Source organism: Phaseolus vulgaris, chromosome 1 (genome assembly GCF_000499845.2).
Source record: "Phaseolus vulgaris cultivar G19833 chromosome 1, P. vulgaris v2.0, whole genome shotgun sequence".
NCBI lineage: Eukaryota > Viridiplantae > Streptophyta > Magnoliopsida > Fabales > Fabaceae > Phaseolus > Phaseolus vulgaris.
The window spans coordinates 6,449,645-6,472,024 of record NC_023759.2 but is presented as its reverse complement, the minus strand read 5'-3'; the positions used below and the strand labels follow the sequence as shown (position 1 = coordinate 6,472,024).

General features: G+C 31.8%; 3 protein-coding genes and 1 long non-coding RNA gene across 13 annotated transcripts; 2 read left to right on the top strand and 2 right to left on the bottom strand.

Annotated features, from left to right (window-relative positions):
* Positions 1-504: 504 nt before the first annotated feature.
* LOC137813383 (uncharacterized) lies at positions 505-6,027 on the bottom strand. Its single transcript, XR_011081422.1, has 2 exons — positions 5,843-6,027; positions 505-957 (listed from the first exon to the last, which is right to left on the bottom strand). It is a non-coding gene; the product is annotated as an uncharacterized lncRNA (long non-coding RNA).
* Positions 2,576-5,426, top strand: LOC137813382 (FCS-Like Zinc finger 10-like). Of its 2 annotated transcripts, none has more exons than XM_068615586.1 (3): positions 2,576-2,861; positions 3,369-4,466; positions 4,562-5,426. In XM_068615586.1, the coding sequence occupies exons 2-3, from the start codon at positions 3,385-3,387 to the stop codon at positions 4,677-4,679; spliced, it is 1,200 nt and encodes a 399-aa protein (XP_068471687.1). In that variant the 5' UTR covers positions 2,576-2,861; positions 3,369-3,384; the 3' UTR covers positions 4,680-5,426. The 2 variants fall into 2 exon arrangements, with proteins under 2 accessions (XP_068471687.1, XP_068471688.1); XM_068615587.1 differs by having other exon boundaries at positions 2,692-3,125.
* A 1,599-nt stretch (positions 6,028-7,626) lies between the features above and the next one.
* LOC137813379 (probable E3 ubiquitin-protein ligase RZFP34) lies at positions 7,627-13,431 on the bottom strand. 4 transcript variants are annotated; one of them, XM_068615582.1, is made up of 12 exons: positions 13,209-13,431; positions 11,215-11,464; positions 11,048-11,135; positions 10,424-10,483; positions 10,270-10,302; positions 9,918-9,995; positions 9,133-9,176; positions 8,734-8,774; positions 8,529-8,611; positions 8,338-8,429; positions 8,142-8,253; positions 7,627-7,942 (listed from the first exon to the last, which is right to left on the bottom strand). In XM_068615582.1, the coding sequence occupies exons 2-12, from the start codon at positions 11,400-11,402 to the stop codon at positions 7,838-7,840; spliced, it is 924 nt and encodes a 307-aa protein (XP_068471683.1). In that variant the 5' UTR covers positions 11,403-11,464; positions 13,209-13,431; the 3' UTR covers positions 7,627-7,837. The 4 variants fall into 4 exon arrangements, with proteins under 4 accessions (XP_068471683.1, XP_068471682.1, XP_068471686.1 ...); XM_068615581.1 differs by having other exon boundaries at positions 11,215-11,831; positions 11,929-13,412; XM_068615585.1 differs by having other exon boundaries at positions 11,929-13,375.
* A 2,132-nt stretch (positions 13,432-15,563) lies between these two features.
* On the top strand, positions 15,564-20,172 carry LOC137813377 (transcription initiation factor TFIID subunit 7-like). 6 transcript variants are annotated; one of them, XM_068615575.1, is made up of 5 exons: positions 15,564-16,897; positions 16,988-19,099; positions 19,212-19,331; positions 19,462-19,533; positions 19,829-20,172. In XM_068615575.1, the coding sequence occupies exons 2-5, from the start codon at positions 18,782-18,784 to the stop codon at positions 19,982-19,984; spliced, it is 666 nt and encodes a 221-aa protein (XP_068471676.1). In that variant the 5' UTR covers positions 15,564-16,897; positions 16,988-18,781; the 3' UTR covers positions 19,985-20,172. The 6 variants fall into 6 exon arrangements, with proteins under 6 accessions (XP_068471676.1, XP_068471679.1, XP_068471680.1 ...); XM_068615578.1 differs by having other exon boundaries at positions 15,583-15,721; positions 18,846-19,099; XM_068615579.1 differs by having other exon boundaries at positions 15,594-15,745; positions 18,846-19,099.
* The last annotated feature ends 2,208 nt before the right edge of the window (positions 20,173-22,380 follow it).

Sequence of the window (22,380 nt, the reverse complement as noted above, 5' to 3'; positions counted from 1 at the left end):
TAAAAATGTCTCACTAATAAATATCTCTCATCAATAGACAAGTTTAATACTATTAACTACATGGTGAATTAATATTTTGAATTAATTCAAGATAAATTCTTGAAGAAAGACTAGAAAAATTAATTTCTTAATATTAATTGAAAGGTATGTGAGAAGAGAATTGAATGCTTTTCCTTTTAACTCAAAAATTGGAACAGCACATGAGTAAAGAGTGCAAAAACGAATTAAAGATATATGAAAAATGAAAAGAATAAAGTAAGTGCTAAGAAACTTTTGTTGACTAATTGACGAACACGAAAGTAAAAAGAAAGGAGAGAGATAAAAGAAAGCAAAGTGAATCTCTCAAGCCACTCATTTAATAACACGTGCACAACTCACTCCCTAAAGCCAACATAAAAAACACAACAAAATTTTTAAATATCGTGGTCGGTTAACCGCAATGCCATGCCCCACCACACAATAAAAGTAAAACAAACCTTATTCTCTCCTTCAACAAACTTATTCTTTAATATTTTTTAATTCAATATATTTTTTTCTAAAATTTATTTTTCTGATTCTGTACTGGTATGGACCGACCGGTCATTGCTACAACTTGATCTTTTTGACTAAGCTGACCGAGACCTGCGCGACCGTGCAGACCGACAATCCATTAACGCTCAAATCAAGGTCAGTAAAAATAAACCACCATTAAAAACTATGTAATGCGCTCCTAAGTATGATACATTTCAGCCAATAAGGTAAATCTATTAAAATAATAGAAATAACACACATTCCAAGAACAAAGGTATGTCATTATCACTGTACACCCCTTAGTGTCTAATACCTTTTTTTGCTTACTTGAGTGTCGGAGTGCCTTCTACAGGTACCTCTTCCATTTGACATTCATCCGAGAATGAGAGACCGAGATCTGAAGGAGTAGCATCGAGGTCAGAAGGCTCGTAGTGAAGCTCTAGCAACCTGCCCAAAGGAAGGAAGAAGATAAAATCATTCAATAGTTCTATAGGTCCATCTCCCTAACGAACAAATTCAAATTTTAAACTTCTACAATATTTGTATTAAGTAATTATTAAAATGAGGGATTGTGATTTTTTTTATTTAGTAAATTAAATTTTTAATATAGAACCGGATATGTTAAAATATTTTATTGGAATAATATTATAATATAATTTATAGAAGCTTTTTGTGTGATTTAGTGATAGAGGTAGAGAAAGAAAGAAAATAATTCAAAAAATGAGGAGACCATCCAATGCTATTTCCCATTTATTTTTATTTTACCTATTTATTATTTATTTTATATTTTGTTTTCTCATCAAACACTTTTAAATTTTATTTCTCTTTTCTTTACAAACGGTCTTATACAAGCCTAGACGACAAAAAATGAGAAAAATATATGCAAAATTAAAAATGTGCTTGTATAGAGAAATTGGTGGTTTTAAATGTAACAACTAAATGAGTAATTTTTTTAATTTGAAAGAAAGAAAAATACTTTCAGTGTAAAAGAATCTTGATGTGTGAGCCGTTGATGGTTGTGATGGTTTTTGGATGGTACAGGTGGACGGTGTGTGTTGATTGTGTGTATGAGTACAAAGTCATAAAAAGCTGGGTCACACAGAAAACGACAACATAGACAGAGCACCTTAAAGACACGAAAACAAAAGTTGAACCCCTGGTTAGCCCTTGGTAAAGCAGTTAACCATGGTTAGGTTAACTTTGTTCCTTCAATGTCTGGTTTCGTGCATGCTCGGCAACTGGTTAATTTAACATCTCAACCATATTAATAATAACAATAATAATAGCAGTAATAGTAAAGTAAATTTATTATAACAAATAAAAATATCATAATCATTTTTTAAAATAAAAATTATTATGTTTTGTAATTGCTGTATAAAACCTTGAAAGACTAATAAAAACACAAAAAAAGTTATATCCAATTTCAACATGAAATAGAAGTATTTTGATATTTTTATTTATTTCCTTTAAATATATACTTCACACATACTTAATTGGTTTTTTTTATTCAACTATTTAAAATTTAATCTAGATTTAATTTTAGTCACTTTTCTATTCTAAGCTGTCCATTTTATTTTAACTATAAATCAAAATTTCAATAGTTTTTAAAATTAATACTACTTGCAGTTTAATTCGTTTATTCAAATAAAAATAATTAACACATTTAACGATTAGTTACTGTAAATTATAATATTATATAAAAATTATGTATTTTGGGTTTAAAATGTATATTATATTATTATTATTACATTCAACTGATTTTGCAACTAGAGCGTTTCAAAGGGTTGGTGAAAGAAAAATGTGATATTATTTTAGTATTATTGATGGTGATAAATAACTCATACTCGAAATAGTTAAAAAATGTTTATTTTAGTAAATAAGTTATATTATATATTAGTAGTAGTGTTTGTTTAATGAATGAGAGTTTATTAATTATTTAATGAATGAATTAATTGCAATTCCCAATGTAACGTACAGAAAATATTTTGGCATCTAAAAATGGGATAGGAAAGTAATTTAAACTTGGTGCCATTTAAGAACAGAGAGAAGTACTTTTTACTTTTTTGTATCTGAAATGTAAGAAGGAGTGTGCTTTTGGGGTTACGTGGCACCAAAATGGGTAAACATTTGTCACAATCGAAGTGAAAGTAGCAATTTTGTGTGTGACACGGCACACAAAGTAACGCGCAAAGAGAGAGAAAGAGTGTGTGTGATAGTACAGATACACAGTACTCTGCTCTGCATTACACAAGTTTCACACAAACTTTCTCATTTTATTACCGCATTTGGAGTTCTTCTCTCTGCACCATTATCTCCCTGAAGGTTCTAGAGCATATAGAGAGAAAACCCAGGTGGGGTTCTTCTTCCATTGTTGATTTCTGGCTTCTCTTTACTCTTTTTTTATGTTTGAATTTTCTGGGTTCTTTATGTGGTACTGTGGATCCCTTTTGTTGTTATTGGTTGCACTGGTTTGTTTTTTTTTGAGGTTTAATGTTGGTTGTACTATGTGGGGTTCTACTGTAGTTTAATGTTTTTGTGGTTTTTATTTATTTTTTCTATCACTCTTTTCTCTGAAATGAATGAGCATAAGAAGGGTTTGGAGCGGCTCTAAAAAGGTACTTCTTTTATTTTTCACCTTTTGCATTTGGGGTTGATGCATTGAAGTGGATTTTTTTTTTCTGTGATTGCATGACTTTGCCTTTTGTTTTCATCTGTGTGACATGCAATCAAATTGTAAATGTTTTCTCGGATGAAAATGGGTGTGTTTGGTTAGATTGGTTGAAATTAAACTGTCTCTGGGTTTTGGAGATTGAATTTTTTTTCAATCTGTGATGTGATGAAATCTGTATTGGTTTCAGTTGGTTTTCTGAGATAATGCTGAGGAAGAGAACCAGGTCAATCCAGAAAGATCAACACCAGGTCTGCAAGATGACAATCTCTGAAGCCAATTTTGAGTCTCATGCTTTGGGGAGCAATGCCAAAAGCAACTCAATTTTCAATGCCCCTCTTCTGTTTGTGGGTATGGGTCCTAAGGGCTTATTGGATTCTGATTCAGTTAAGAGCCCCACTTCCCCACTAGATGTTTCATTCTTTTCAAATCTAAGTAACCCCTTTAGAACCCCAAGTTCATTGTCCAATGAGGGACAACAAAGGAGCTGGGACTGTGCCAAAGTAGGTCTAAGTATTATAGATTCTTTGGAAGAATGTTCTAAGTTCTCTCAAAAAATTCTCCAAGCCTCAGAGAGCAAGAAGACTACTCTCTGTCCCCAAATAATTACTAAAGCCCCAAATTGTAAACCCTATATGGACATGGAGTCTGCTTATGCTTCTAAGTCCTTACCCAAAGGTTCTTGCAGGATCCATTGTGCTCAAAATGGTTACATCTTCCCCAAGGATGAGTCCACTGTTCTTTTTGAGATTGGAGAGGCCCCACCACAACATGAGTCCTTTGAGAAAGCTGTGTCTGTTTCATTGGACTCTTGCAGTCCAATTAGAAATCTGTCTGGTTTAACTTGTCCCAACATTGATTCTGACCCTGAGAATCTTGCTTTGAAACATAAGTGCTGTCCTCCTCATTTTATTGGAGGAAGCCATGATAACACACAAATTTTGCTACCTGCTGCATTAAATTCAAACCCTGTGGCTGCAGTATCTTCTAATGAATTTATTAAGTCTCTATCAGCTAGTGAGATTGAACTCTCCGAGGATTACACCTGTGTGATATCCCACGGTCCTAATCCTAAAACAACTCATATTTTCTGTGACTTCATTTTGGAAACTCATGCAACTGATTTTAAAAAACATAACAAGAATGGAGAGGAGGGAAAAGAATTGTCTCTTTTCAGTGTTAACAGCATGTATGCTCCAAACCACTTTCCTTCTTCTGAAGACTTCTTAAGTTTCTGTCACCATTGTAACAAGAAGTTGGAAGAGGGGAAAGACATTTACATCTATAGGTAGATTAACACTATTGCAACTCTTTTATTTTGAATTGAAGTTCCCCATGATAGACAGAATGACTCTAATATTGACTTCCTTTAATATCCTGCAGAGGTGAAAAAGCATTTTGTAGTTTGAGCTGCAGGGCAATAGAGATCATGATTGATGAGGAGCTAGAGAAATCTGATTCTGATTCATCACCCGAAAATTCTCCTAAGATGAGAATTTGAAGGAAACTTTTTTGAAACAAACATCCCAACAGCTACATAGAGGCTATTCTATGAGTCCAAGGCAATCAATCATCTGTTCTAAAAGAGCTGTTTCTGTTTGCATCAATTGCCAGCCATGGATGATTGTTTTGTACATCATTAAGATTGCTATTAGTTTTCATTTTGATGGTCTCGTGCATCTAGCCTCTCCACAACTACTAGATTTGGTTTTCATTATAGCTACATACATGTGATATGACATTATATTGATAGTTTTGTAACATAATTTTTCATACAAAAAAAAAATCAAGGGAATAAGCCCATTTTTCTTGGCTTACCCCTTGTTGAAGTTGCTTTGAGATATCTATATTATGTAAAAGATCAGTGTATGTCAGTCCAAACAAGTTTTTGAACTTGAAGGCTATACAACTATTGTAGGTCATATGAAACTACTTTCTTTGTTTTGGATTGATAATCATAAAATTGATTGGTTTGATCTTTTTTATGAGTCTGTACTGACTCAACAGTAACAACATCCTTACATTTACCAGTCTTGAGCATGATTTCATTTAAATGTGTTGTAAATTGTAAGCATGGAATCCTCTAGTCAGGAATACTATTTCTTGTCTGGGATTTTGAATATTTTATTCATGATATTACTGTATTTATTTATTCAAGTTAAGACCTTATTATTCATACTTTTGTAATGTTTCTCAACTTACTTCTTGTTTGTTGGGATATTGATAAATAAATATGTATGTTGCAATATTTGACTTTGGACTTTAGTTTATCATTTGATTTTGTAAGTTTAGAATGCAAATTTAGATGTGTTTAAATTAAATGGTCACAAATTAACATTTGAATTTATTTCTTATTTAAAGAGCTTTAAACTAACATTTGAAAGTGTTTTTTATTGGGAAAATGGGAGAACTTGCTTTTAGAAGACAAAGTAAATGAAGGTTTTTACAAGTTCTTCTTTTGTCCACAATGTAAATTTTTAATATAAAAACTAAACAGACTTTTCTCATTACACAAACTAAATATCAATATTTTTAATTTTAAAAGACTAAATAAATATAATTTAAAATTTAAAAACTGAAAATATACCTAAAGTTGGGTGTGAATATATTAATTTGTTGAAACACCATTTTCGTTAAACCTTAAGTAGTATACTGTGGTAGTACCTTGCATGCAACTGTACTGTGAAAAGACCTAAATATCACTGTTCTGAGGTCCAATGTATCAGAACATTACCAAAGCAAGTTGTCCTACGCAAGATTGTAAAGGTAGTGCATTCTCAACACTTCTGTTATATATTATCTATCAGTAAAATGTTTCTTCTTTTTAGCTCCTCACGAGACCTCTCACACTGTGGTAAAACAAAAAAAATACCAATTTATCAAATTTTTGAAAAAATATGACAAATGTTTTTCGTTTGAAGTAGGTAATTGAAAAAAATGATCTGCAAATACAATTACTACTAGGACATATTTAAGAATGACAAAAAAAAATAAAAATCATTGTATCACTTTTAATTATATCACATGAATAAGTTTTTAATAAATTTTATGAGAATTAATTATAACCATGGATTTACATATTGAATTTGACTCATACCAAAAGAATGACACCACCTTCCTCCGCTGAAACATTCACCATTAACTTCGTGTTGTTTATCATTAATTTTATTAAAAATTTAAAATAATTTTTAATGTATTAAAAACAAAAAATTATATTCAATTTTTTTTATTATATTACGCTATTCTTTAATTATATATAATAATAAAATACTTTATAAAAATCTATTCAACCATACTTTATAATAATTAAATCCTATACTTCATATAGGATTTAACCATTTCTGAAAATAAATAAAAAATCTGTCCATTTTCAAAATTTTCGTTTTAAATTATACTACAAAGGAAAAAAAAAAAAGTTCCACTTACACATATGTACATTTCTTAACGTTATTCATCTAATTCATTTACATATTGAAAAATAATCTCTCATAAAAAAAAGAAATGGAGTATGATTCATCTTATAAATCTCCATACATTGAAAAATAACCTCGAAGGTACATACATTTGCCTTTAATACATAAAAATTATGTGATTTTAAAATTTTATTTTGATGTATATAATATATAGTTATCAAAGAAACTAACCCTAGATACTTTTGTCTGATGACGTTGAAATAGGAATAATGAATAAACCTAACTACACTTAAGTAAATCATTCAATAATCAAATCTTCAAAACACACCAGACAAGACTTTCCAATGAATGAAGAATAAGAATGCACTTGTCAATATAAGATATCAACGACGAAGTCGAAAGGGAATTCTTTTTTATCTTCTATTAATGTGCTTTTCAATACCATTACTTGTGTCTCATACCTAAAATCTAAAAGAGTAGATAATAAAATTTGGATGCTTGCAGTGCATACAGAACTGAACCAATTTAAAAGAATATTATTATAGTAATAACAAAGCTTTACTTTGAGTATGTTTTGCCCTCATAAGATAAATTATTTTAAATTAATGTATAAAATTACAAGAGATAGAAGAAAGTGATATTAAATTAGAATTTTCCATGAGACTGTATTTTATAACAAATATAATATATTTTTGATAAAAAAAATTGAAGGTATGCTCCGGTTAAAAAATTTCTAGATCCATTGACCAACCATGTAAAATAATTTTGCAGATTACTCAACTACAATCATCATCATCATATATGATTAGTTTGCCAATTTTTATAATAATTATTTTAAAAATTATACGATGGCTTTGAATGATAAATGCATCTCCATTGTAAGACACTCTTAGTTTACGCAATTTTTATTATATCATACTAAGATCATGAATAATTCTTCGAAAAAAATCAAAGAAACACATAAAGTAGTTAAAACTTTAAACTCACCTTATTACTCTTTTACATATTTAATTAAAATAAATATGAAACTATAAATTATAAATTAAATTAAATTTAGTATTGATCTGCTAAAAAATATAGTTAATACATTAATTTACTCCACAATACAAATATTGGATTTAGCACGAAATTGGTACCGTTGAGTGGCTTTTCCGTAATGCCTTTACGAATCACCACAATATCAGGATAACTCCTGTGAATGCGTTTGATGAAACCAATGTATAATATCGTCGCCACTTGCTCAGCCTCATGTTTGTCGTGTATTGTAGGACCTGCAGTTCAGGCACTTTTGACCCACAAAATGGAACTGAACGTGAGAAGTTTTACCACAGTCATTACAAAGAATCCAAACCTGTGGAGAGAAACAACATTAGGCCGTCTGATATTTGATTGGGCATGCCACAAAAATACATGCAGATTGCAGAACGAAAAGATAAAAGCTTAAAAATCTAGGGCAACCACAAAATATATCGAAGGTGTAGGTTATTGTGTAATTAGTATGTATAACATGTAATATCCACAATCATCGTAGTTAAAATAGGAGCACTGACCATTTTATGTTGATAAGGTTCAGGCATTGGTGTAGCAGCAATCTCTAGGTCAAATTTCTCCCAAACCTTTGACATATCACAGACTGACGCCGAGCAGAGAGGGCAGGCATACCTGGTATATAGAATCAAAGTTAAGTAACAGGATAGTTTTTCAGATAAATATGGAGAATACGGAGGTGAGAAACTTGGTACTCACCGGAAATGCTCCCTCATTTCATTCAGGCAGCTCTTATGGATTGTATGTCCGCATGGCATAACAGTGACATCATTTCTTGATTCAAATAAATACTGCAATCATCAAATTTGGTGTGATCGAATCAGCCTCCAGCAATTAAAAGAGCTGTCAGAGTGATATTTTTAAATTACAAAAGCTCTAAGAGAACTTACTTCAAAACAAACAGGGCAATCATGATGCATTGCTCTTTCTACACAAGGGTGACTGTTTTTCAGCAGAGTCGAGTAGCAACAACCTGTACAGATAATTTCAAAATGTAATGACCAAACATGTATATTTTAAAATAAATGAATCGCTACTGTACTTATTAAAACGCATTGGAATGATGTAGGAAAAAAAATTAAAAAAAGCACTTACCACACTTGTAGCAATGGAAGAAATTTTCGCTTCCTCCAGTTCTGTATTAAGTGAAAAGATATCCAAATCAATCAGTCTGAATTTTGATACAAATCCTAGTCAATCTTAAAAGGCATAACATATAAAGCTTCAAGATATCCTAAAAAGTGATATTTTAAGTCCAACGCAAAAAAGAAAGAAGGCAAAAGTTGGACAATCATATGAACATATGTATTTGGGTGGCTGCTAGACTTAGTTAAGGTGGCCAAGTAAGAAAAAATATTACTGGGTAGCTCAACTAACATTTTGAAAAACTGGATCGAGAAAAAAGGAGGAGTCCCCTTCCAATGCATTACCATCCCTGCCTAAAATGCAGAGACGTTGATCTCTTAGATAAAGTTACTAGATAACAATTCATACCTGCAAATTCCACAGCCACTGCAATGGTACTGCTGCTTAGATATCTGCAGCAGATTAAAAAAACAAGTTAAAAACATAATACGAATTGAGAGTTTACTTTAAATTAAACTTTAAGTGAAGTGTCCATGATAAAGAGAGTTTACTTCTTTTTTATGTTTTTATATTAAATGAGCTCTTTTATGTATCTAGTAACTAGTAATTTAGGTTTTTAATTTAAATTTAAGAATTAAATTTCATAATTAGTGTTTTTCTATATTTTTAAAAATAATATTTAGGTGTTTATAATTTTAAAATGTAGTAAGGCTTTTTTAGACGATAGATTTTGAATAATTTTTTTGTAACTTAAGTTCAATTAAGTTTCGTTAATTGGAAGATGAAATAAAAATTGAAATTAATTATGAAAGTCTCGGCATGTATTATGCATGAAAACTTCATCTACTTAAAAACAATTACAAAAACACCGAAGTGATAAAGATGATAACTTCTTAGTTAAAGAAAAATTAAAAACCAAAGTCATCATTTGGGTGATGACTTCTCCTAATGAAGTTACCTTAACCCATTTTTGAATGTTTTTTAAAAAATTACTCAAATCCATAAACAAAGGGAAAATAAATCATTGTTTCGGTGCAAAAATCAATTAACTCCTCTCTCCCCTAAACTGATTAACAATCCTTTCTCCATATTAATAAATAATGAATAATAATAAGAAGAAGAAACAATATTAATAGTAAAACTACATTGCTAAGATAATAATATGGTCATTAGTTCCAGGATTATTTACTTACATCATCATCAAAAAGCTTGCATGTTCCACAGAAGTACTTGCCCATACAAACACCACAATTTATACAGTTCTGCTGAACCTGGAAGCAGTTAAAATCAGTAGAATAAGAAATTAGCAATGCAGATTGTAAATGATGAAATGTAAGTTCAAAGTGTTTTTTTGTTGAATAAAATAAGACAGAAGTAATTTCAATAAAGCAGCTTATTTGTCCAGTGTTGGGTCAATATCTTTATAAACTCACGAGAATCCTGTTATGCACACATGCAGTGGAATTTTCTATTTATTTGGCGATAAAAAATTGTAAACCAAAATAAGAATCAAGCAGAAAGACATTAAAGAATTTCTGAACTCACCTCTTGTTCTGTCCCACAAAGTGAACAAATCACCTGCGTATGTCAAAATTATTTCATTAGGATTGAGGAATTCCTTGATCACCATGAAATAACAAAGTCAGGATATGAAAAACAAAATTATTAATATTCCAATTCCTAAATGAAATAGCCATACCTGTTTGACTTGGTGCCGGGGAATGTCATGTCTATCCTTCTGATCAATGTTGATATCATTCTGCGGAAAACATGTTAATAAAGTAAGTTCCTGAAAAGTAAAAAGTAATGCTACAACATAAGAATGAAACACAATCAGACCACTCCTTGATCATTACAAGTCACAATTCATGAGTCACGCTTTCCCTTTCCCTATAGCACATTGAGGCCCCCCTACAAGGGAGGTGAGTCATTACATTAAAACAGCAGAAGGCTGAAAACATTTATACTTGCTTTTCCTAATTTAAGCAACTCAGATAACAACTACTCAAATTAGTTCGGCGAGCCTTGTCTCCATGGGAAAGGAGGCAGGGGGTATATAGAGAGAAGGAGGTCACCATGAATAAAAGACCAAAATAAATGGAATGGAAGACAAAATTAAGTTATAATACTCTGGACTGGACAGTGCTCTACTTATACTTTACTTTAAAAGCAATCAAAGAATGACAGTGGCAATAATCAAAAGAAGCATTCAATAAAATTGGGTACAAATACACACGAAAACTACTGAGCTGTTCTAGTTACGAAGACCACCATATATTAAATAAAACTATCATAAAAAACTACCTTAGAGGAACTTACTTACTTTTGCTTCATTGTGACAATGGCGGCAATCAAAAATCTCATTACAACAGGGGGACCTGATTCGGCATCTTCTCCGGTAATGTTGACAACTGCACAGAAAGCATAACCTTAACAAAAAACAGGAAAAACACTTACAGAGTGGAGAAGAGTTTGCGAACAGGAAATTACCCATACTCCATATATCCCTTATCTCGCAATTCATTGATATTTTTGGGGTCTGTTGATTGACATGATTCTTCTCCATGCAAGTCTTCTGCATTTGATTCTGGAGGGTACATTTCCTTCTCAGTCATGTCTTTAATGTCATTGCAGTCGAATTGCAGAGGCTCAGAGCGCATTACTGCCACCTCTCCCATGGTAGTGGTTACCTTCAAATAAGATTACCAACTATCTAGAAGCACGAAGTAAGCTTAAGGACCTGCATGTAGGAATACATTTAGAAATAATCCTAAAACTTCTAAAGGCATATTTAGTCAACCCCATCAAGCCAGGTAAACACCCATGCATCGTTGCTTTCCTCTATACCACGGGAGACCAATTGAAATCAGCATCAACAAAATTGATTAATGCAACTCCAATCAGCACTACTCCAAGAGGGAAGACATCAAAACTATTGTTTACTAAGAATTCCACATATAACTAACTACAAGGTAGCACTGGGGTACTTGACAGCCTCCAGCAGTAAAATAGAAACCAGTAGCATTGAATGAATGGTCACTTGAATCCTTGAACTTCTCCCAGAACCAAATCCAACTATACTGGACAACATCAATAGACACTCCAACCTATGTTGAAAGCAATAAATCACTCAATTAAATGAATCCCTCATAATATAAATACAGTATATCTGTTAGTTTTATTGTCCATGAAGGACAGGCCTACCTTAAATTGCAGTTCTGCATTGACTCCTCCAAGAACTGAAACTTACCAAAAGGAAACACTCAAAAACTGTATATATCTTCTGCACCTTGATAGATTCCTTTGGTTCAAATTACAATCCTTATCTTGGTTAACTAGGCACTCACTGCCAAAATAGGGCATCGAGACCACTCCAGGGTCTTAAGTTATTGATATTCATAAACAAAATAGCACGAGAGCAGCAAGATATTCTCTTCTACCAACCAAGACACAACAAAGGCTGGAAGAAAAAAAGGAGGAAGAATTTGTACAGATAGTAGTAACTAGTAATCACATTCTGCCGCAATGGAAATAGCATTAGGCCAGCCTTTTCAATGATCCTAAACTGGCACGGAAACAAATGGATAGGTCCTGGGAATAAGGCAAAAGGATATCCCCACTCCCACGCATTAGAAGCTTTAACAACTTCAAAATTGGCTCCAAGCTCCAAAGCTTTTGCCCACAGTAGACGGAGATCATAGACAAATAATGAAAGGTGGCAATGCAGATATATACTTATTGGGTCATATTTCTCTTTAAAAGTCTAGTCGTATCGTACCCATGCATAACCAGGGGTTGAAATATAAACGAATCAGAATCATAACCAGTTCCCGGTTGTCGAATTGAACACTATTTTTTAATACACTATAGAAAATGGACTATTGACAGAGTTTAGTTTAAGCTCCTCCAACAATTCCACTTAATAATACGAAGATATGGATCGTCATACATAACTGAACCATAAAGAACAATCGTAATCATAATTTTAATGAGAAAATCCAAAAATTAACAAGGACCACGGGAAAGGAACAACTATGCAAGGCACAGATCATTCCGTACTCAACCGAATCGTTACACCAACGTTTGAATCCAGGCCATTTTCTGACTTAACTATGATAATTCAACCTCTTGCCCAAGTAGATTGTCCAATAACAACAGCAATTTTCTTGCCGGAAACCCAACGTTTTCTCAAATTCCATCAAACCAAACAAAACCTTGAAATTCACGGGGCATTCAATTGTGCAGCTACATACAACTAGAGAAAAATCTTCTAAACGCAGACAACACAAACAAAATTGCACAGAATTCTAACACCAGATAACGTACCAACGGAAACGACTATCTTCGCCTACAAAACGGCAACGAAATTCACAAAAAAAAAAACACAGCCACGCTAACGAACAGAGCAAAAAGAAATCGCAGTTATTGTTACTAAAATTATTCACAGAAATTAAACTAACGGCATTCTCATAACAACAACGAACTTTCAACTCGACGGCGACGTGATCGGCGATTAGGTTGGTTTATCCGTAGCTCCGATTCTAATCTTCTGCGAAATTCTTTTTTCTTCGGAGTGCGTAGGGGAACGAAACGACGTCGAATTTATAGGCTCGTGCGTGGTGAGGTTCTGCGTTCGGGTTCGAGAGGCTTCGAAACTGACTGAAAGATTTGATCGCGGTGACAGCTTCACTTTCGTCTTTTTGTTCTGGAAAATATCTCGCCATTAATATCCAATGATGTGGCGCCACGTAGCGCCCTGCATTCCGTGTATATCTTCCCATGTTAGAATAATATTAATATTAGAATTAAATTAAGTAAGTATGGAACACGAAGAAGGGATATGGATAAACCCACTAAACATGAATTTTTTAAATTTTGATGATAAAATTTACCTATAAAGTATAATAAAACAAGATCATTAGTCAAAATACATAGTCTAAATATAAGATTTTAAATCGTGTCTATTAAAGAAATAATAAAACGTGTCATAGCCTTAATCACTCAAAAATACATTATTAACAAAATTGCACAGATTGTGAATATTTTCCTAACTCTAGGAATCTTATATGATTAATCTTATAAAATGTTGAGAGGTAAAAATACTTTAAATACATTTTATTCTTTTAATTTATGCATGAATCTTTTAAGAGTAAAATTAGAATTCTAAAATTAACAGTAACTCAATGGTAATTGATACTAACGAAATCATTTTAATATATTTGAGTCAAAAAATAAAACAAAATTGACTACATACTATAAGAATCAAACTGATGAGAGTAAAAAAATGTAAATAAATAATTATAATAAAACGAAGAAATATATCTTCGTATAATCATAAATCCAAACTAAAATATTCAAATAATGTTATTTTTGTTTTTAACTGAGTTAGGAAAATTCACCACTTTTACATAATAATACGTCACAATGAATAATATTTAAAACATTAATTATCATTTATGAAATAGTATAGGTACTGGTAGGTTTGTAGGACCGAACATAAGAGTCAATACTTGGTCATTAATATGATCATTATGAAACTGATTAATGATCTATAATTTATTAATATATTTTTATTAAATCCATTAACGAGAAATAACCTATAATAATTATATAAATAAATACAAATCTCAAAATCAGATATGAAATCATTTAATACCACATACTGAGTGTCGAGTACGGTAGTCTGACTTGATTGTCGGAGTACATTTTGCAAGTACTATCCAAGTTCGAAGTTTAAGGAGAGGAGGAGTGGAAGAACGAGAGTACGTTCGACAAGAAGGAAGGAGGTACAGACCAACCGAAGAGTGATTTAAATTATTCTCTTAATTTCAACCCGTTCGAGAAGAGTATAATTACACAATAACCAAAATCTACATCATTATTATAATATGTATTGAACACTTAGTTAAACATTGAAGTAACTTTTATAAATTTTTGACTAAAAATGGAAACCTGTGAATTAAGAGTAAATGAGAAAGAAAGTGAAACATAACAGAAAAAAAATCAATTTTTGAGCCCGTTACTCTCTCAGTCACTATTAATTTTTGTTTATAAAGAAAACATGTCACAATATTTAAAAAAAATCTATTACAAAACTATGGAACTTCAATTTTTATAGATAAAAAAGTCATTTAAAAGATTGGATGAGTTATATTATTACAAAACTATTACTACAGATGCTAATAACAAAAATATTATTACAAAAGTTTAACATTAATTAGAAATTAAAGTTAATGGAAGTGATTTTTTCTCAAAATAAACCCATCTTAAAAAAAAAATACCCAAATAAAATCATTCTTACTCACTCTAATACTCAGACTGATTTATTTTTTAAGTTGAGAATTTGGCTTCTAAAGATCGAATGAGAGTTCAATTATCAATGTAAATTTGATTGGTTTTTTCAATTTATTTAAAAAAAAATAACGAAAAAGGAAAAATATCTCGAAAAAGTGTTCACAGTTTAGAATTTGACTTGGGAATTGAAGTAGAAATAAATTTATTTTGATAATTATTTCATAATTGATTACTTTGAAAAAAATGTAGTGAAAGTTTTCATACATCTTTTATGTCCCAAAAATATTAACATTCTTAATAATTGAGATCAACAATAGTTTATATTAATTTTTCTTTTAACTTAGTAATAAGTCTCTTAAAGACAAAAATGATTACATAATCTCCTAACTAACATTATGTGAAATAAAAATAGCGTCTTAGTGAATCTATATTCTTTTATTCTTTATATTTTCTTCTTCTTTCAATATTTCTCTTTTTCTCTCTCTGTTGTTTTATTTTATGTTAAGTTTCAATACTATAATATTAAATATAAAATCAAGTTCAATAATTGCTCAAGATATAATAGTTTACGTGTTAGGGACATAAATTCGACGTCGTTTCATTCCCCTTCGCATCTCGAAGAAAAAAGAATTTCGCAGAAGATTCGAATCGGAGCTACGAATAAACCAACCTAATCGCCGATCACGTCGCCGTCGAGTTGAAAGTTCGTTGTTGTTATGAGAATGCCGTTAGTTTAATTTCTGTCAAAATCTGTGAATAATTTTAATAACAATAACTGCGATTTCTTTTTGCTCTGTTAGCAAGCGTAGCTGTGTTTTTTTTTTTTTTTTTTGTTGTAAATTTCGTTTGTTTCCGTTGGTGCTCCGTTTTACGTTGTCTGGTGTTAGAATTCTGTGCAATTTTTAGTTCTACATGTTTGTTTGAATTCTGTACAATTTTGTTTGTTTTGTCTGCGTTTAGAAGATTTTTCTTTAGTTGTACGTAGCTGCACAATTGGATGCCCTGTGAATTTCAAGGTTTTGTTTGGTTTGATGGAATTTGAGAAAACGTTGGGTTTCGGGCAAGAAGATTGCTGTTGTTATCGGACGATCTACTTGGGGTTCAATAGGTTGAATTATCATAGTTAAGTCAGAAAAAAAGCCTTGATTCAAACGTTGGAGTAACTAACGATACGGTTGAGTTCAAAATGAACTGTGCCTTGAGTAGTTCTTCCTTTCCCATGGTCTTGTTAATTTTTGGATTTTCCAGTTAAAATTATGATTATGTTCTTTATGGTTCAGTTATATATGACGATCCATATCTTGGTATTATTATATGTGGAATTGTTGGAGGAGCTTAAACTAAACTCGGTCAATAGTCCATTTTCTATAGTGTATTAGAAATCAGTGTTCAATTGGACAAACCGTGAACTGGTTTTGATTATGATTTGTTTATATTTCAACCCCTGGTTATGCATGGGTACGATACGACTAGACTTTTAAAGCGAAATATGACCCAATAAGTATATATCTGCATTGCCACCTTTCATTATTTGTCTATGTTCTCCGTGCCTGTTTAGGAACATTGAAAAAGCTGGCCTAATGCTATTTCCATTGCGGCGGAATGTGATTACTTGTTACTACTATCTGTACAAATTCTTCCTCCCTTTTTCTTCCAGCCTTTGTTTATGAATATCAATAACCTAGTCCCTGGCGTAGTCTTGATGCTCTTTATTGGCAGTGAGTGCGTAGTCCACTGTCAAGTTACCTAGCTAACGAAGGTAAGGATTGTAATTTGATCCAGAGGAATCTATCAAGGTGCAGAAGATATACAGTTTTTGTGTATTTCCTTTTGTTAAGTTTCGGTTCTCAGAGGAGTCGATGCAGAACTGCAATTTAAGGTAGGCCTGTCCTTCATGAACAACCAACATATAAGTATATTTATATCATAAGGGATTCATTTGATTGAGTGATTATTGCTTTCAACATAGGTTGGAGTGTTTATTGATGTTGTCCAGTATAGTTGGATTTGGTACTGGGAGAACTTCCACGATCCAAGTGACCATTCAATGCTGTTGGTTTCTATTTACTGCTGGAGGCTGTCAAGGACCCCAGTGCTACCTTGTAGTTATATGTGGAACTCTTTATGTATACAATAGTTTTGATGTGTTCTCCTCTATGAGTAGTGTTGATTGGAGCTGCATTTATCGATTTTGTTGATGCTGATTTCAATTGGTCTGCCTCAGTATAGAAGAAAGCAATGATGCATTGGTGTTTACCTGGCTTGATGGGGTGACTAAATATGCCTTTAGAAGTTTTAGGATTATTTCTAAATGTGTACCTACATGCAGGTCCTTAAGCTTACTTCCTGATTCTAGATAGTTGGTAATCTTATTTGAAGGTAACCACTACCATGGGAGAGGTGAAAGTAATGCACTCTGAGTGTCTGCAGTTCGAGTGCTGTGATGTTAAACATGTGACTGAGAAGGAAGTGTACCCTCCTAAATCAAATGCAGAAGACTTGCCTGGAGAAGACACTAAGCACTAGTGCAGCTGTTTTTGTTTCATTGTTTGTCATTTATAGTTTTAGTTGTTGACTTTCTTATGCTTATGAATCTATAATTATGAATTTATGCTTGATTATGTATTTGATGTTTGTTGCAATGGTTTAATTTGTTTCTCCCTTTAATACTATGTTGGATGCATATATAAAAATGTACATACATATATAAATTGATTTTTTAAATCTTATACAATCATAAGTTACAAGAGTTACAATTTCATGCTTTACGATTCTGTGATTACTATTGGGTCAGAATAGAATCTTGAGTTTGACTACCTTGGTCACAGGAGAGAACAGAACTTGGGTTAATATTATTTGTCTAAATATGCCTCAGGATGGCCCTAAACTAGTGTCGTTTTTTGCCCCTGGTGAATTTATCCCTTGAGTTTACTTGGGCCCACACAAAACCTAGTTTGGTTGCAAGTTAAACAGATTGAGGGCTTCAAACCTGTGAACTCATCTAACTGTACGAGTTCACAAGTGAGGTTAACAACCATGTTTGAAACCCTGTTTCTCCATTTAGATGATAATATTTTGAGGTTGTTTTTATTTAAGTTCAACGCTATCTTTGATTTGTCGGGTGGTGATGCTGAATTCTTTTCCATGTTATCTTTGATTATGGAATGGCTATCATGGGGAAGTCTTCTTCTGAACAAATTCTTTCTGTAATTTATTTGAATGTAGGTCTTAATTCTCTTTGTTGTAACTTATATTTGTTGTAGGTTTGCCTTTGGCTAAATTTTTGTTTTCACTTTTAAGTTATTTTTTTTGTTTTCTCTTTTGGGACTCTTATTGTTCATTGTCCAATCATCATTCTAGCTACTATCCTAAATAAGTTATTAAAACATGGATTCATGCATCTCTTCTACAAGGGCGTAATGAATATAATGTGTGTTCACTCTTTTATTTCTTAAGTCTTGTATCCATATCCTGATTGGTATCGGATATAACAATCTGTTCAGTAATATTACTATGGTGCTTGTCTTAACAGTTTTATATGTTTTATTTACTTGTTTCCTTTTAGTTGGTGGTAGAGAGGGAACTTATTGTTTCACTCACAATGAGTTAATGACTTTGTATTCAAATGGTGAGAGCGTAAAGTAATAAAATGGAATCAAGTCTATTTTAATTAATGACAACCTAACAATTATTTTCTTAATCTATTTTTTTTTCCTTAATTTCAAAACATGGGTGTTGATTTTGAAATCAATTCAATTCTATTATGTGTTTTTTAAATCAAGTCATTTTACATTTTAATGTTTTCAAATATTTCCTAATGTTTTTAGTTATGGATGAGCAATTCATACTTAGAGTTCCACCGAATGTGGCAGAGCGGATAGAGCGCCTTTTGAATGAAACTGATCCTTCTTCATCTGAAGACAAGTCATTAGATTTGTCATTTAATGAAGATGGAAGAAGTGGTACGTTTATGATTGGGAATGAACACTTCCCAGCTTCTTTATTGGACCTTCCTTGTGTTGTTGAATCCTACAAGACATATGATGATAACTCTTTGATTAAGGCTGCTGATATTGGTCAGGTCAGTTGTACACCATTATTCAAACAATTCATTCACTCCTAATCACATTTTTTATTCATATAATATAACTTAATAATTGTGTATCTTATTGTTTCATGACTCCAACTAACAGATGATTATGGTTCGGGAATCTGGGGATGCTGCTCCAGATGTAATTGAGTACAGGCATGGCCTCACCCCTCCCATGAGAGATGCTCGCAAGCGTAGATTTCGCAGGGAGCCTGATCTTAATGTATTGTATTCACTAACATGACAGACATTAACATACCTCCCTTCCTCCATATATGTATATGTGTGTATGTGTGCGTGTCTATATATATATGATCTCATCGTAACATCTTTTTTAATGTTTCATTTTCCAGCCTGAGCTTGTATCTCGAGTTGAGAAAGATCTCCTCAAAATCATGGCTGGAGGAACAGCCGAAAATCTTGATATCCTTAAACGTCTTTGTTGTCTCAAACAGCAAATGAGTGATGTTTTCATTTTTTAATCTTTAAATTCAATCTTTGATTGTGCTTTGAATGTTTTTATTAAAAAAATGCATAGTTATTGACATTATTATTGCTTATTTCTTGCCACCCTTTTACTTATTGTTTTCATCACTTATTGACACGGGTTCATGGGATAACTAGAGTCTCTGTTTGTATCAATGACAAAATCTCGTTTGTTGCCTTCTTGGTAGTGGAAACAATATTCACTTTGGTTATTTCCTTGACTGAGATTCACATGCAGAAGCCGCCGAACAAGAAGTGGAGGAGAATGCCCGAGGTTCTAATAAAAAACCTGCACCTAAGCCTGCACCAAAACATGATGTTCCAGAGAATCTTACAAATGCAGGGGAGCCGGACAGGAGTGATTCTGAGGAATCTGATGACTCAGTCTAACCGAAATCAACTACCACATAATATTTATATTTCAATGATGAATGAAAGCCTGTACAGTATAATTGCTGCAGTTAAATTTGAATTCCGTCCACCCTTAGAATCAACTGTAGTGAATTTTCCGTTGTCGGTGTTTGTATACACTTCTGTATATTGATCAAATGGTGCATTTTCGTGTTATCTTTTACAAATCTTGCATTTTTCTGCTCACAGTTTTCTTCTGTATGACAACTGTTATAGTCTCATTCAGTTTTCTAACAAAAGCTAAGTTTCCTTTAATGTAATACAAGGTCCATTGAATCCATTTTTTAATATTCTGATCTTCACAAATTAAGAAGGGAGAATTTTGATTTAGACTGCAGAATGTAAAGGAAAGTACTATGCAAGATAAAATGTACACCAAACCGTTTAACAAGACAATCGTGTGATGGTTTGTCTACTGATACCAAAATTCAAAATTGTAAATGACTTGAAAGTAAATGGTAAAATGTAAAGTAATAAAATTCAGATTATAAACTGAAAATATTAACGCAATGAATAGAAACTGAAAGTGCATTAAAGAAAATTACAACAAAACGTGCAGTAGATGTAGAACGTAAGGAACATTAAAATGTTAAGAAGACTATAAAACTGTAATGGTATGAATGAGAAACTAAGAGAAACTAGCGCAAAAGAAATTTTGTAAGAGAAACTAAGTATTAGATAATAGATGACCATCGTTTGTTATTTCGTCGTCTGATAGTTATACAGCAAAGAGAATATGAAATATAAAGCGTCTGATGGAATAAAAGTATCTTAGAAACAGTAAAATAAATTGAAACAAACTAAGTATAACTGTTGAACATTTTAGTTAACAATCGCAAATTTGAACGTCTAATTGTTCTACTTAAACAGAAAGAAGAATAATATAAGTGAAAGCGTGAAAAGTAGATTGCAAAAGAGAATGTAAATGACTGAAATTATTAAACTGCGAGAATGATAAATGGCTGAAAAACATAAAACATAAAGGGCGAAAAGATAAATCGCAGAGAATGTAAATTGTAGAAAAGTAAAAACTATGAATGTAAAATAGGGTATGAAAAATGTAAATGACATTGAATTAAAATGTAATTGAAATGAAAAACTTGTAAACTAAAATTCTAAAGTGCACAAATGTAAATAAAAAGAACTAAAACGAATTGAAAAAAAAATTCAAACGAAAATCATGGTTAATAATCTTCATCTTCAATTTGCAAGAAACTCAAATATAGAATCCTTGTTACTTAATAAAACACAATAATCGGTTTGCACATTCTTAAAAAACTACTTTCAATTGAAAATAGAGTTCTCAAAAAGATTTTTGAAGAAGAAAAACATTAGTGGAAAAAACTAAAACTCCTTCCTACTGCACTTTCTATTTCTTTATGTCTCTAATATCTTCTGTTTATAGAGTTTCTACTTTGAAATGAGTTTCAAATTTAACTATCAACAACCCTTGATTCCCAGTTATATTCTTAATTAACTTTTGTACTTTTTTCCTTTCTAGGTGTTGTTTATCGTTTAACGTAAGTCAATGCTTTTCGTTGACCTTCTAATGTAGTTTTCCAACAGGTTTTGATCAATTAAGCTTCCAGTCTCCAAGCTCCCTTTTTAATAGCTTCGTTCATGCTTCTTAACTCAATTTCAACTCCAAGTCAGCTCTGAAAAAGGTCAAACATTACACCAGACGAATCAAGAAAAATATAAACTACAAATACAAGATTCAATAATAAAGTTCATGAATTAAAGATTTAAGCTTTAAGCACAAAATGACAATATCAATATCAAAGATGAATAAAAATTCATATATAATTACCACCAGTATACATCAAAATTTGAACAGATTTTTCCCAATCTCAAAGGAAAGAATTAGTCACTCATGGTGGTCATTACATGTACAAAAGCTAAAGAAAAAAATTCAGAACATTTCTCCTTGACGACTGTCTCTTTTAGGGTTTCCTTCCTTTGGTTCCCCTTCCGGGTCACACCTTTCTCTCTCTGCCTTATGCCCTTATTTAACCTAATTGGGTTTAGGCTAAGTAACATCTCGCTCAAGCGAGAAATAAAAACACAAAATCCTTATTTTCTGGAGCAAACTTTAATCCTTTACTCTATCTTTCCTTAAATCTTTGAAAATAGCATAAATTTGAGATTAAATAATTTCATTAATCAACATAACTTCAAAATATATTATTAGATTCAAATTTCTCAAATTAAGGTTGAATTATAACGGTATCAACAATTAAAATCCATAAGTGCATATCTTTTTTCTTTTTTTTTGCATAAAATCACACTAAATTATGACACTTATCATAATTGATAAGTCTAAAAAGATCGAGACATGAAGATTGAGATTTACTTCAAAGGAGAAAACATTATAG